Genomic DNA, 14,196 nt, shown 5'->3' with positions numbered 1-14,196 from the left:
TTTTTGGTTGTAGTTGTCATTGTTTGGCAGGCCCAAGCTGGATTCGAACCCGCCAGCTCTGGTGTATGTGGCTGGAGCCCTGGCCACTGAGCTATGGGCGCCAAGCCAACACCCACCTATTCTCTAGAGACAGGGTCTCACTCTTGCTCAGGCAATCCACATGCAAGTCACTTAACCATCCCAAGTTTGAGTTTCTTCATCTAAAAAATCAAAAACAAACTGACGAACTAGAGGATCAGCCTTGCAATGCATATGAAAGTATTCTGTGAACCATAGTGCCAGACAAATACTAGCCTATAATTATTGAATTCAGTACTTCATTCCAGGGGAGGGAATAATTCCCTATTGGACCCACCTTCACTGGAGATTCCTGGAAAAGTTGCTTCTGGTCGCATGTCTTTTGGGCTCTGTGGGCATCCCTTGCAGAATAAAACTTGATGATGGCATAGAAACCAGGACGGGCCACTGCAGCATTTGGAAAGACCCGAACTGAATACAGAAGGCCAAATTGAGAGAACACTGTGTACAGAGAATGCTGTGGGGGTAATCCCACGCCAAAGTAAGTCCATGAAATCCCATGCCCAGAAAACACAAGTGTACATTCCCTCATATTCCCCAAGCCCTTCTGCACAATGAGTGCAACTCAAAACCCTTCTCATTTCATTACAAGTTTCCCTCTTAAATCCTGAGCTTTAAGGAGCATTGGAAGACAAAATGTGCTGGCGGTTGAGAGGTTTTTCTGGGTCTCTGTAAAATCTGTGGGGGCTAGGTGACTGCGGGGGCCGCCTACAGAACTAGAGTTCTTGCAGAGGTTACCAGGCAGGTGAGGTGCTAAGGCAGGACTCTGGGACTCCCAGTCAGCGGGTGGGTGGCTTTTCCATCCCTCCCTCCCCCCTGGCCCCGGCTCACACGCAAAGCCTCGGGCGTAGGTCCAGAATTCAGCTCCCAAACTAGCAAGGTTTTGTCACTCTCGGTTGGAACCACAAAAGGCACTGTCTCCGCCATCCTATCGTCACTGCGCCTGCGCGGTGAAGGCTTGAGCAGTACTACGCCTGCGCAAGGCACGCCCGCGCTTTTTTAAAAAGGGGGCGCGTTCAGAGGCGGGGCCGCTATGGCAGGGCGGGGCCGGCGTGTGCATCTCTCGCTAGTCCTTCCCACTCCAAGCTGTTTTCTCGGTCAATTCCTTTCCTCGAGCTATACAGCCCCAGTCTCTGAGTTTTGTCCGTCTTCCCTAGTATGTTTTACGACAGATCCTATGATGGGATTATGGGATGGAAGGCTACAGACAACTTCATAGCAATCGGCTTCATCTTCACTCCTGGAGGACACTAGGGAACTAGGTAGTTAGCACTATACCTACTGATCTTGTTGGAAGTAACCACTAATGATGCAGTTCTGTGACTTGAGTGTTTTCAGGAGTTTTAAATCTGCAAATCAAAGTATAACTCATTAAGCCATTAACAGCCTAGCATGAATTCCTCCAAAAGAATTCCTTAGTTGTCCTAGGAAATTGCGTCTGAGCGTTTGTGGAAGTTCAGATGATGTGGGAGTGAGGAGAGAGAAATTCGGTTGCGGGGGCTGGAAATAGAACTTTAGGTCCAAATAGGGCACCACCATCGGAGCTGAGGCGTCATAATCGTGTACTTATTGAGAGGGAAAGTGGATCCTAAGACTCTTTATTTTAATCCCAGAATCTCGGAGCCAGAAGATACCCCGCAGAATAAGTCTGCTGTGGTTTATAAATAATGGTCCTCAGACCTGTGCTTGTCTGTGGTGACGTTTTCACCTGTCCTTAGCTAAAAGAGAAAAGGACAATATAATCAGGTTTTGTTTTCACGAACTCTATCCCATTGCATTCTCCTGTGAGTGTGAGCTCCCTAGAAATCTGATGCAAAAAAAAAGTTTTCTGGGGGTAACGCTGGTGGCTCAGTGAGTAGGGTGCTGGCACCATATACCGAGGGTGGCGAGTTCAAACCCGGCCCCAGCAGAAATGCGACCAAAAAATAGCCGGGTTTTGTGGCGGACGCCTGTAGTCCCAGCTACTTGGGAGTCTGAGGCAGGAGAATCGCGTAAACCCAGGAGGTGGAGGTTGCTGTGAGCTGTGTGATGCCACAGCACTCTACCAAGGGTGATAAAGTGAGACTCTGTCTCTACAAAAAAAAAAAAGTTTTCTGAAGAGAGCAGATAGAGAATAGTTGTTTCAACACTCTTACTTGGGCAGTAAAATTAAAAGTTGGACATCTCAGGTTTAATTTTTGTTGACATTTTACTGGCCTGTGAAATCCAAAAGTGTGGGAACCACTGAATAGTCAAAATTTTCATCTTATAGCTGAAGCAGTTAAGGCTCGGAGGTAGAAAAATGAGTGGCCCAAGATAACACTCTAGTTTGGTCAGATGTTACTCATGGTGACTTTGTGCACCAACTGTCCCTTTTTCTGCCTTTGCCTTGTCTGTGAGCAGTTCTGCTCTACATCAGCACCCTCCAGGCAAACTGGATCCTATCCAGTGATCCTATCTGTATTCTAGCTCACCCTCCAGAGCCACCCCCAAATCATTAGTACCTATCATCATTTCTCCATCTCAGTACTTTCTCCACCTCAATGCCTTCAAAACCCTTACCCCTAAGAACCTCTGGAGCAATAGTTATATTTTATCTTCCTTCTAGTCACTAGCACACTCTATTGCATTAGGTACTCAACTACACATGGAATTAATAATGAATTAACATGTGCTTTACAAAGGCAATGCTTTAATAATTCAAAAACTATACATTTCTTTATCTTGGTTTGCAGATGACAGACAGGAGCCACGCAACTCAGCCTGGATGGAAGCAAGGAGGAAGCCCACGAAAACCATTTATTCCCGGGACTCTGGCCAGTGTCACTTGTGAATGGGAAGGGAAGAAATAGGATGAAGTGGAGGCAAGAAGAAGAAATGAAGCGCCTCCAAGTGATGACAGGAGTCAACAGTGGGCCTGCATCCTGTTTCATAGGCGACACCCTGTCGTCCAGTAGTAGAGTGGCCGACCTGCACAGTGCAGCTTCCATTCTATCCTGTGGAGAAAAAAAGACTTGGTTCTTGCTTCCTACTCAGGAGCTTTTCCACATATATGACCCAGTTCTTGGTTAGTGTTCCACGCAGAGCTTCATCCAGAATCCCCTTCGTTCCTAGCCCTCTGCTATGTCCTTCGCTGGCTCCTCTGCTTCTTCCTGTAAATTTCCCTCATTGGCTCTCTTCCCCCCATCAGTCTGCTTCCACATTTTCAAATCCTCACCTCTCTCTGAAGGGGGAGAGAGCGCTGTTTTGCAAGGCTGAGAGCTATTATAAAAACAAACAAACAAACAAACAAACAAAAAACCCAAGTGCAACCACTGACTTTCCCTCCAGAAAAGCTCAGCTGTAATAATCATCAATGTCCCTCTTTTGTACAGTGTTTAGAGAATGCAAGGCACTTAACTCCCTCCATCCTCCCAATCACCCGCAGAGGCAGGAGTTTATAAAAGGCAAGTTACCATCTGAATGTCCTCCATTAGTGAGCTGATGGCTTTGGGGGCATCTGCCCAGCTGATGAGCGCCACACTTTCAATAGAAAACATTGCCAATCCTGGCAAGAGCTCACCAGTGGCAGCCCTGTTTGTGTTGCTTAACTCCTCCATGCCTACAGTGGATTGGGCCAGAAACACATGGTCCGAGCTCACCCAATCAGATCCTCTATCCCAGGAACTCGGGTGGGAATTGAGCCTAGCCAGTCCCTGAAGATGCTTGGGACTTTAGGCCAGAAAGTTGGAGCACTCATAGTGTCTTGTGGACTTAGGATCAAAGAAAGCTGATCTGCAGAGAGTCGTGAAGTGAATGCACCAAGAGAAGCCAAAGCCTGCCATGGAAAGCTCGCTGACAGTTTCCAGCCCTGATTTCATTCCCTTCCTGAGGCTCAGCTGCACCCCAATAGACACCTTGTCCTGTAAAAATGAATCCCTCCCTCCGCTAGCTGAAGTTGTTTTCTGTTTCTGCAACCAAAAGAGTTTTTTAAAATATAATATCAGGAAAAGAACCAGATCCAGGTCTTCGGGCTCAGAGCTCCAAGCCCTTACACTATCCCACATTTTTTCAAATGCAGCAAGGGAGTGCCCATGAGTCCTTGCCTGCTGCCCCTTTCTCTACCTCATCTTCCCTCCTGAAGCCATCCCCACTAACTTAGTCCCAGCATGTTCTCCTCACCAGTTGTCCAGCCCTCCTGCTCTGGACACAATCATTTTTGCACAGCGAATGCTTGAGAAAAGGTCGGGGTTCAGCAGATCTGAAAGGAAGAAAGAAAAAACTTGTGAGGACAACAAAGGATAGTCCCAAACACTGGGGCAGACACTGGCTCTCCCTGAACAGGCCTGTGCCACATAACGGCTGAATACTTCCAGCCCTTCCCAGGCAAGGCCTCCCTCCCAGGGCCCCATTTAGACATCCCTACAATGGCTGCCAGAGTTTAGGAGTGGATGGGGGTGAAGATAGGAGGGCCAAGAAGACTGAGATTTGGGGTTTTTCAGTACTCTTCTTTCTAGCCCAGGTAAATGGTGGTTCACTCAAAGTTTGGGATGGGGGCTTTCTAGGAAGAGGAAATGCCAAAATAGACAGCACAGAGGCCAAGGTAAAGTTCTGCCTAACAAGGGGGACTCTTTAAGCAAGGAGCCAGGGACATTAGTGAGAGTTTGAAGGAGGTAGTGAGGGAATCATGGGCCCTACTGAGCCTCCTGGATCAGCTCTGAGGTGGAGAGTTTGCACTTGGCCTATGCTCAAACTGCTATGGTTGGAGGCAGTACCACTGAGTGGTTAGTTTGAGCCTTCAGGTCTGGTTCTCTTCATGGGCCTCAGTTTGCTCATCTGGGAAGTCGGGATCATAAATTACATGGAAGATTGGCTGAAGTGAGCTATGGATGTAAAGTGCCCAATATGTAGTATCCTTTCAGTGGAAGTTGGCCACTGCAGCCGCTCTAGTACCACTGGCTGTACAGACCCTCTTTGGATCCTGCTGAAGGACTCTACAGAATATCCTAACTGCATGGGCGTTAGGACCACTTGTCCAACCCTCGGCTCAGTAATTCCCTGATTCTTTGGACCATCTCTCTGAGGGCATTCCCAGGCTGTGGGTAGAAAGAGAAGTCCTGTGAGCAGAACCTGGTCTCCTCTCTCACCTCTCCCACCCTGGGGCCCTGACCAGACCTTGACATTCCATGCGGCAAAGGTTTTCTGAGTGACTCTTATAATCGTTGCACCAGTAGTGGCTGTTGATCTGGAAGAGGCCATAGTCAGAGCTGCCGTCTGCATTTTCATAGACCTTTGATATGTTGAAGTTACTTTCTATATAAGCCAGGCACAGCCCTTAGAATGGAGAGAGGAGGATCAGGATTTAGAGGGAGCTAAGCCAGGTGAGAAGGGAGGTGGAGGAGAAAGGGGACAGGAAGAATCAGATAAAAGGAACAGGAGGCTAGGTGGAGCTAGAGGGCTAGAAATCCCCACTGGCTTCCCCTCCCATCCTTCTGTCCATCCACCCATTCGTCAGTACAACCGTCCCCCCATCCTTCCATCCATTCATGCTTTCTGCAGTTACGGCGCACCTCTGGGTGCCAGAAACTGTGCAAAGCCCAGTGAGGGACATTCGGCTGGGTCAAACACAGATGGGGCCTTCAGGGGCTTTTATTGCAAGAATAAAAGTCATATCCCTTAAAAAGCCACAAAGCAAGATAAAAGGAGAAAGTGTTCCAAGACAGATATGCACAAATTCTGGGCAAAAGCGGGGAAACCCTTTCATGCAGGAGGGTGGAGCCTTTGTAATGGCCATTCCCTCTGCCTGGAATGTTCTTCCCCCAGACATCTGGATGACCTGACCCTTCATTTTTTTCAGTGCTGCCCAATGTCACTTCTTCAAAGAGGCCCTCCCTGAGTTCCCCATCTAAAACAGTGTCACCTGTCACTGCCCCTGCTTTGTTCTTCTTCATCACCTTTATCACCACCAGGCAGTACTTTATATATGTGTGTGTCTGTTTATTGCTGCTCTCTCCCCCTAGAATGTGAACACTAAAAGGGAAGGACATATTTTTGTCCTCTGTGTCCCCAGCACCTAAAACAATTCTTCATACGTAATTGTTGAATGAATCTGAAGTGTGGGAAAGGCTTCTTGGAGGTGGCTGCTTTTTGAACTTGGCTTTGAAAGATGAATGGGGAAGAAAGCAGCTGGCCGTGTAGGGTGTGACTAGGAGAGGAGGGGAAATGGCAGGGGAGGGGCTGGTGGCACTCACAGTCGCTCAGGGAGTAGCCCTCAAACCCATCCAAGTCTTCCTGGTGCAGCACCTTGGCCAAGTCACAGCGATGGATGAGGCTGGCCTGATTTATGACAAAGAGACAGCTGACCAAGGGGATGAGTAGCTCCCTTGTCATCCTCCGAGGGAAGAAGGTGATAGTTTTAGGATCTCCCAGACTTCTTGCTGGTCTTCTGAGCCTGGGGAATCTGAAGAGAGCAGTTAAATTCCCTTGCTCACTCACTGCTTGTACCTAGCTCTTTCCTATTCTCTGGCCTCTTGTATATTCTTTTATAAATATTTTTATCACAGACAACTATAAGCACTTAAAAAAGAAAAGCACATCATGAACCTCCATATACCTATTTCCCAACTTCAATAGTTAAAAATTAAAGCCGATCTCATTTCATTCATAGGTAATGGTCACCCAGCTATGGGCAACATTTGGGTGTTAGGGTGGGCAGTGAGGTGGGCAAAGGAGATTAATGAATCTGTCACCAGCATTTGTGTGTGTGTATGTGGCCACGGGTTTTCAGAAGGAGATCAGCAGGCTGAGTGCTAATCTTCCCCCAACCTCAGACATATGCCACGTGACTTCCCCCAAGGGCAAACTCTGCCTTGTGCAATTCCTGGTGAGCTGGCCAGGTTTCAAAGACTGGGTTGCTGTGTGACCTTGAGTAACATACTTAACCTTTCTGGGCCTCATTTGTAGAAAGAAGACATTCCTACTTAAAAGAGTTGTCATGAAAATTAAGTGAAATAACGTCCAGATCTTGGTTTCACAATCCCTTCGAAAGGGAACCAGGAGAACAGAGAATATGGCTGATTCCCAGGCTGGAGCAGGAAAGGGTTATGAGATAAGTCTGGATTATCTTATTATACCAGAAAGTAAGAAAGTCCTTAAAATTTGGACTGGGGCATGTCAGATAGACATGTGAGCCAGCTGAAAGGGGTATTGTCTGGCCAAATTAGGGGCAATATATTTTTGTAACAGCTTTATTGAGATGTAATTTACAATAAGCAATTCACATACCATATGATTAATTCAGTTAAAGTGTACAATGTAACAGTTAGTATATTTGCTGAGTTGTGACACTATTGCCTCGTTTGATTTTAGAACATTCTCATCAACCCAAAACAAAACCCTGTATCCATTAGAATTCACTCCCCATTTCTTCTCCCCCCAGCCCTTGGCAACCAGTAATCTGCTTTCTGTTTCTATGGATTTGCCTATTCTGGACATTTTATATACACAGTTACACAAAAGACAGCCTTTGTGCCTGGCTTCTTTAACTTGGCATAATGTTTTCAAGGTTTATTCACGTTGCAGCATGATAATTAATTCCCTTCTGTAGTTAAAAAATATGTCTTTGTATTTTGTATATAATTTGTTTATACATTCATCATTCGGTAGATATTTGGGTTGTTTTCACTTTTTGGCCTTTGTGGATAAAGCTGCCACATACATTAATATTCAAGTTTTTGTGTGGATATATGTTGTCATGTCTTTGGAGTAGAATTATTGGGTGATGTGTTAACTCTAAGTTTTGAGGTCTGCCAGACTTCCAAAGTGGCTGCACCATTTTGCCATTCCAGTGACAGTAGATGAAGGTTCTAATTTCTCTATCTCTTTACCAACACTTGTTATTACCTGTCTTTTTAATCAAGGCTATCTCAGTAGATGGGAACTAATATCCCATTGTGGTTTTCCTGGTGACTAATGATGTCATATATCCTTTCATAGGTTTGGCCATTTTTATATCTTTAAGAAAACATCGGCTCGGCGCCTGTGGCTCAAGCGGCTAAGGCGCTAGCCACATACACCTAAGGTAGGCGGGTTCGAATCCCCAGCCCGGGCCCGCCAAACAACAATGATGGCTGCAACCAAAAAATGGCCAGGCGTTGTGGCGGGCACCTGTGGTCCCAGCTACTTGGGAGGCAGAGGCAGGAGACTTGCTTGAGCCCAGGAGGTGGAGGTTGCTGTGAGCAGTGATGCCATGGCACTCTACCCAGGGGGATAGCTTGAGGCTCTGTCTCAAAAAGAAAAAAAAAAAAACCAAACATCTATTCATAAACTTTGCACATTTTTACAGTGAGCTATTTGTCTTTTTCATAAAGTTCTTTATGTATTCTGGATTTAGACCCAAATTATATATCATCAGATATTTTCTCCCATTCTGTGGATTGCCTTTCACTTATTTGATCGTGTTCTTTGAAGTTCCAAAATTTTAAATTTTGATGATGTCCAATTTATCTATTTTTTAAATTTTTTTTTGCTTGGGTTTTTAGTGTCATATCTAAGAACCCATTGCATAAAGGTTTCCAAGGTACTCTGGGATATTTAGCCCATCAAAATATATGATAGCAACAGATTATGTGTTGAATCTGATAGAAATCTCTGAGTCCATAACACATGTAATAAATAGACAAATAGATAAATGAGCATGAAACAGGGAGCTCTTCCTGACAATAAGATACTGACTGAAAAATAGAGAGGCAGTTATAAAGTTGGGGGAAAAAAAATCACCGTTTTGCACCCATTATAGATTGGCGTGAGCAAGAATCATCAAGGCTAAATCTGAGATGGTGCCAAGCCTGACAAAGAACTGGATACATCCACAGTCTTCTAGGGTCTCCCTACAGCTGGCTTATTAGTTGCATGGGTGGAGGGAAGCAGCAAGTCCAGTAGAAAAAGCAGCCAGTATTTGGACCTTGCAGTCAAAATTAATATCACCCATGAGCAACAGAGGGGCATTGTGTGCCTCCAGCTGTGACATCCCAATAAGGACACAATATCACTTATGGAGTATTCTGTCCCCAGATTCATAGGGAGTGTCTAATTCTGAGAAAACATCAGACAAAGCCACGATGAAGGAAAATCCATACAACAACTACTCTGTATTCTCCAAAACGGTCAGCGCCATGAGAGTGAAACTGGAGGCTGTTTTTGTCACTGAGGGGGCCGCGTAGCTTTCCCAGTAAACTAGGTGTATGTTGGTGAGGGTGAAGGTTTGGGTTCCTCCAGCCTCCGCCTTCCAGTGTCAGGAAGTTCTGTGTGATGGCTGGGCTTGTTTCCACTCCCCTCTCTTGTTCTGCCTTCTACGACTCGCTCCACACCAACCTGAGTTTAGGACCATTCTTTTGCTTCCCTTCTATCACCCAGAGTTGCCAGATGTAGCAAATAAAAGTAGGAGATGCGCAGTTAAATTAGAATTTCCGAGAACCCCGAAGGTATACCCCATTCTGACTCAGCGGGTTCCCTCAGAGATGGCTGTCACTGAGCCTTGGAAAGCAAGGAGCTCCATCCCTGCCCATTACGCCCTCTCCTGGGGTTCCCTCAGGGAAGACAGCAATTCTGCCGGTGTGCTCCCATGCCCCTCTGAAGCTTACCTCTCTCCCAACCCTCTCTGACACCAGGTCTCAGCCAGCCCAGGGCTTTCTATGAGGATCTATAGAACAAGGCCGTTTGGGGTAGGAACCTCCTCTTCCTCACCAACTACACTCCAGCCCCTCCCAGCTAACAGTTCTCCCTGTTCTAAAGAAGGAGGGAGTGCTGGGCCACCCCAGCCTTCTGGAACCCCAGTTCTGTGACGTCATCTATCCCCTGGAAATAACGTTGGTTTTAACCATGCACATTGGCCAGGCTTTAGGCAGAAATGGCAGATGGGCGTGGAAAGACAGGTGACAGCTGTGAGGAAGACAGCTGAGCAGGAAAGGGCAGCTCCTTTCTGGGAACAGTACCACCACTGGCAGAACCCCTTCCTGCGTGGGGATTTAGTGGGGGCTGCCAGTCACAGGCCCTGTCTCCCTGCGATGGGGAATGCCTATGCCCTAATCAGTGTACTGTGAAGTGAGGTAGCTTGGCTTTGCACAGGAAGCCCATGGTGTGCTTCCATGAAGAGGGAGTAGCGTCTTAGACAGTATTCTAGTCCCAGAGTCACCCCTGGGACCCCAAAACAATCTTCACCTTCCCTCCATTCTAAGATCCTATAAACATCCCTAGTTGCATAAACCATTTTGAGTTGAGTTTCTGCCACTTGCAACCAAAGGAGACCTGCCTGTTACAGTCTGCACTGGGTCAACCATCTGTGGAATGGTGGCCTGACAACCTGTCACTTCCCCACGGAGGCCACAACATTTCAATATCGTTAGTCGCCAAGGAAGTCTGGGAGAGATTTCTACCAATGGTAGCAAAATGGAAGTGAAAGACAAAGTTTTGTTACTGATATCCACTCCTCCTCTGAAACAGGATGGCAGGACTGGACAGCGAGAAAACATAGGGCACCTTTAAACTGTGTCTCCCTGCCCCTGGACATCTCTTCCCAACAGGGCAATAGCACATGGCACCTGGGGATAGGAAGCCAGCAGGGGCTAGGGGAGGGGAGGAGGCAGAACCCTGGCAGGAGGGCATTCTGGGGGAACCACTTTATGGGGTACCTTTGTTGCCAGACCAGCGAGTCCATCCACCTGTCGCCCAAGCTCATCAACAGTGGATGAGAGAGCAACAGTTCCACTCTTATTTACAGAAAAGCCAGCATTGCCAGAGAACAGCAAGGATAGCTCCTCAAAGAACTGTTTAGCTTTTCTGTTTCTCTTTGTTACTTTTGATTGTCACAGTAAAAACAAGTATCAGCAATGTTATTAATCATCATGGTAACATGAAACAGACTCCTCCTCACAGGGTATAAGGTTACGGAATATCTCCCATCTTAAAGTGGTTATATCTTCAGAGTATTCTTACTCCAGACTACATTTACAGTTAGTTACTACTCTGGGTCTGGAGTCAGGGTAGGGGAGAAGGGGCTCTGACTGTCAGTGTTGGAACTATTAGGGCAGCAGGGTGCACTGTTGCTCCACAGAGGCCACCCAAGGTGGGTGCCCCGCAGCTGATGTAACTCTTGGCAGAATCCGAATACCCAATGATCTTCCCAGAACACAGGGGTATTGTGAGTTGCTTCTACAAGGCCTTGTCCCCAGCCTCCCAGCCTAACCATCTTCCTGGGAGGCTGCCCTGGCACCATGATCCTTGGAACTTGATTTATAACGGAAGGCCTTGTACATGAATAATCAACTCCAGATGGTGGCACACTGGCCCATCCAGCCCCACCAGAGCCTGCCTAGCAGTGCTCTGTGAGTAATAGTTATTTAGGATAACAGTGGCCACCATTTCTTGTGGCCAGTGACCACCTTTTGTGGTCAAAAATCTATTGGTGCCTCAGATAAGCAGAAAATATTCATCTGTGAGAACCCTGGGCAGGAGGAGAGATTTCTAGAGCCCAGGGACACATGCTAGAAATTCAGTCTCCTTGCAGCTTAAAATCTTAGTGGGTTTGGCCAGGAATGGTGGCTCATGCATATAATCTCAGCATTTTGGGAGGTTGAGGCAGGAGGATCATTTGAGGCCAGGAGCTGGAGACCAGCCTGGGCAACATAGCAAGACCCCATTTCTAAAAAAAGAAAAAGAAATTAGCTAGGTATGATCACATGTGCCTGTAGTCCCAACTACTCAGCAGGATGAGGCAGGGGGATCACTTGAGCCCAAGAGTTAGAGGCTGCAGTGAGCAACAATCAGCCACTGTACTCTGTCCTAGACGACGCACAAGACACCATTTCTTTAAAAAGAAACAACTTAGGGGAATGATGTCAGCCCTCCAAGGGGGACCAGAGGGACCCTCCACCCACAGCCCCTCAGCTGTGACAAACTTGAGCTCTGAATGGATTCAAAGAACTAGAAAACCCAAGCTGGGGCCCATAAATCAATTCTGGATGTGTAGCTTGGGGTAAGAGGCTGAACAGATGCCATCAGCCATCTGTCTTAATGTTTACAAGTTATAAATCAAACTAACAGGTAAAATATGTTCTGTCCTCATACTCTGACAAATACTCCTTTAGAAGGATAAAATTTTAAAATGCATATGAAACTATAATTTGTATATGACAGAAAGTTAGCAAAATGCCAAAGATCATGGAATTTAATTTTTATTGCATGCTCCTGGGTGCTCTATCCATGTGCTGACAATATTGGAATGAGTAATAAAATAATGATACACATAATACCTAAATTTATGAGAGCGATTCAGTGAAACTTATTTTTCTCATTTTCCTTTCAGCAAAATCACTCATTATGTTATTGTTGTTGAGATTTTAAAACATACATAAGTATGAAAACAATCATACTCAAGCATTAAAAAACTTAATATATTTTCATAAAAATATAAGTTCATGGAAAGAATTTTAATTTTTGCAGAAATCCTTTCCCAAGTATTAGTTCTCCTCTTAAATATTGAAAATTATCCATTAAATCAAAAGGCAAAATATAATTTGGAATGAGGCCAGGTGCGGTGGCTCACACCTGTAATCCCAGCACTTGGGAGGCCGAGGTGGGTGAATTGCCTGAGCTCACAGGTTCAAGACCAGCCTGAGCCAGAGCAAGACTTTGTCTCTAAAAAAATAGCCAGGCATTGTGGTGGGCACCTGTCATCCCAGCTACTCGGGAGGCTGAGGCAAGAGAATCGCTTAAGCCCAAGAGTTTGAGGTTGCTGTGAGCTGTGACGCCACCACACTCTACCGAGGGCTACAAAGCAAGACTTGATCTCAAAAAAAAAAAAAAGGAAAAAAGTATATATATATATATATATATGTATATATATAAATTGGGATGAATGAATATAAAATTTTTACTTCAAAAATGATTTAAATGAATCCAAACGTTGTCATTTTTGAAAACTTAATTCCATTTATTAAATGTCTTTATTAAAAGCTAAAATTCATAATTCTAGCATTTGGTGGGCTCCTAGTTGTCAAAGGAACTAATAAGTATTGCAGTTTGTTGGAGGGCTAGACATATATGCACATTGAGGGGTAAATTATACAACTATTATGTACCTATGATAATTTTTTAAAAAGAAGTGAGGAAGGAGAAAATAGGTCCCAATAAATATCAAATTTTCCCCCCAGAAAAAAGAAAAAAAAAGAGTAACGGAGGATGACTTACTTAATAGTGCAGACTTTCCCTCAGCTTCTCTTTGCAGCTGAGGCAAACATTGTACTAAATGGTGACCAAGAGTACAAAGCCAAGGACAAATTGTACATTCAGGACTGCTAGACGACCATCCTTCATTGTGCTTGAATCTATTGGATTCACACTGTCTGAGAGGAAAGAGCTGACTGATTTGTCTTTTATCGAAGTACCTCCCCTGCTCACAGTTTCTCTGTACTATGAATAGTGCCCAGTAGGGGCCCAGTTAAACCTTTGGATATAGTTGCACTTTTTCTGGCATGAGCGTAGGATAGAGATGGGGATTTATCAATTTTTTTCTTCTATGTCTAGTACTTTTGTGTCCTAAGAAATCTCTTTCTACTCTAAGGCTGTAATACATATTTTGTCCTTATAGTTTTATTTATTTATGTGTTTATTTTGAGATGGAGTCTCACTCTGTCCCCCTGGGTAGAGTGGCATGGCATCATAGCTCATAGCAACCTCAAGCTCTTGGGTCAAGCGATCCTTTTGCCCCAGTTTTTCATTTTTAGTAGAGACAGGGTCTCACTTTTGCTCCGGCTGGTCTTGAACTCCTGAGCTCAAGGGATCCACCCGCCTTGGCCTCCCAGAGTGCTAGGATTACAGGCATGAGCCACCGCGTCTGCCTTGGATAAAGATGTGGAAAAGCAGCTCCGTGGGGCCTGACACAGTCAATCTCACTCTGTCACCCTGAATTGAGTGCCGTGGTGTCATCATAGCTTACAGAAACCTTGATTTGGGGGCTCAAGTGATCCTCTAGCCTCAGCCTCCCTAGCAGCTGGGACTATCGGCACCCACCACAATCTGCAGCTAGTTTTTTTTTTTTTATTTTTAGTAGAGACCAGGTCTCGATCTTGATTAGGCTGGTCTGGAACTCCTGAGTTCAAGCCA

At 45.7% G+C, this 14,196-nt stretch overlaps 2 protein-coding genes across 5 annotated transcripts in view; both read right to left on the bottom strand.

Annotated features, from left to right (window-relative positions):
* RDM1 (RAD52 motif containing 1) overlaps positions 1 to 1,023 on the bottom strand; it is a 10,131-nt gene extending 9,108 nt beyond the window's left edge. For all 4 annotated transcript variants that reach the window (XR_002772395.1, XM_003786241.2, XM_003786242.2 and 1 more), the window contains exons 1-2: positions 910 to 1,023; positions 356 to 535 (exon numbers count right to left, since the gene is read on the bottom strand). Coding sequence is in view for 3 of the 4 variants with exons in the window: in XM_003786241.2 (XP_003786289.1) it covers positions 356 to 535; positions 910 to 1,005 (276 nt within the window). In the remaining variant the exon portion in view is untranslated. The remainder of the gene's footprint in view (positions 1 to 355; positions 536 to 909) is intronic.
* A 1,963-nt stretch (positions 1,024 to 2,986) lies between these two features.
* LYZL6 (lysozyme like 6) lies at positions 2,987 to 6,426 on the bottom strand. The gene is made up of 4 exons (XM_003786240.1): positions 6,288 to 6,426; positions 5,212 to 5,370; positions 4,219 to 4,297; positions 2,987 to 3,053 (listed from the first exon to the last, which is right to left on the bottom strand). The coding sequence occupies exons 1-4, from the start codon at positions 6,424 to 6,426 to the stop codon at positions 2,987 to 2,989; spliced, it is 444 nt and encodes a 147-aa protein (XP_003786288.1).
* Between the last annotated feature and the right edge of the window lie 7,770 nt (positions 6,427 to 14,196).

Source organism: Otolemur garnettii, unplaced genomic scaffold, assembly GCF_000181295.1.
Source record: "Otolemur garnettii isolate 467f Iridium unplaced genomic scaffold, OtoGar3 scaffold00018, whole genome shotgun sequence".
In the NCBI taxonomy this organism is placed as follows: domain Eukaryota; kingdom Metazoa; phylum Chordata; class Mammalia; order Primates; family Galagidae; genus Otolemur; species Otolemur garnettii.
The sequence above is the reverse complement of the archived record's forward strand: the minus strand, read 5'-3'. Positions and strand labels throughout refer to the sequence as shown.

Coding starts and splice junctions, on each gene's coding strand:
- LYZL6 (XM_003786240.1), bottom strand. CDS start 6,426: ATGACAAGGGAGCTACTCATCCCCTTGGTCAGCTGTCTCTTTGTCATA. Junction 5,371..6,287: donor GGGCTACTCCCTGAGCGACT/GTGAGTGCCACC, acceptor CTCCATTCTAAG/GGCTGTGCCTGGCTTATATA. Junction 3,054..4,218: donor GCAGGAGGGCTGGACAACTG/GTGAGGAGAACA, acceptor TTTTCTCCACAG/GATAGAATGGAAGCTGCACT.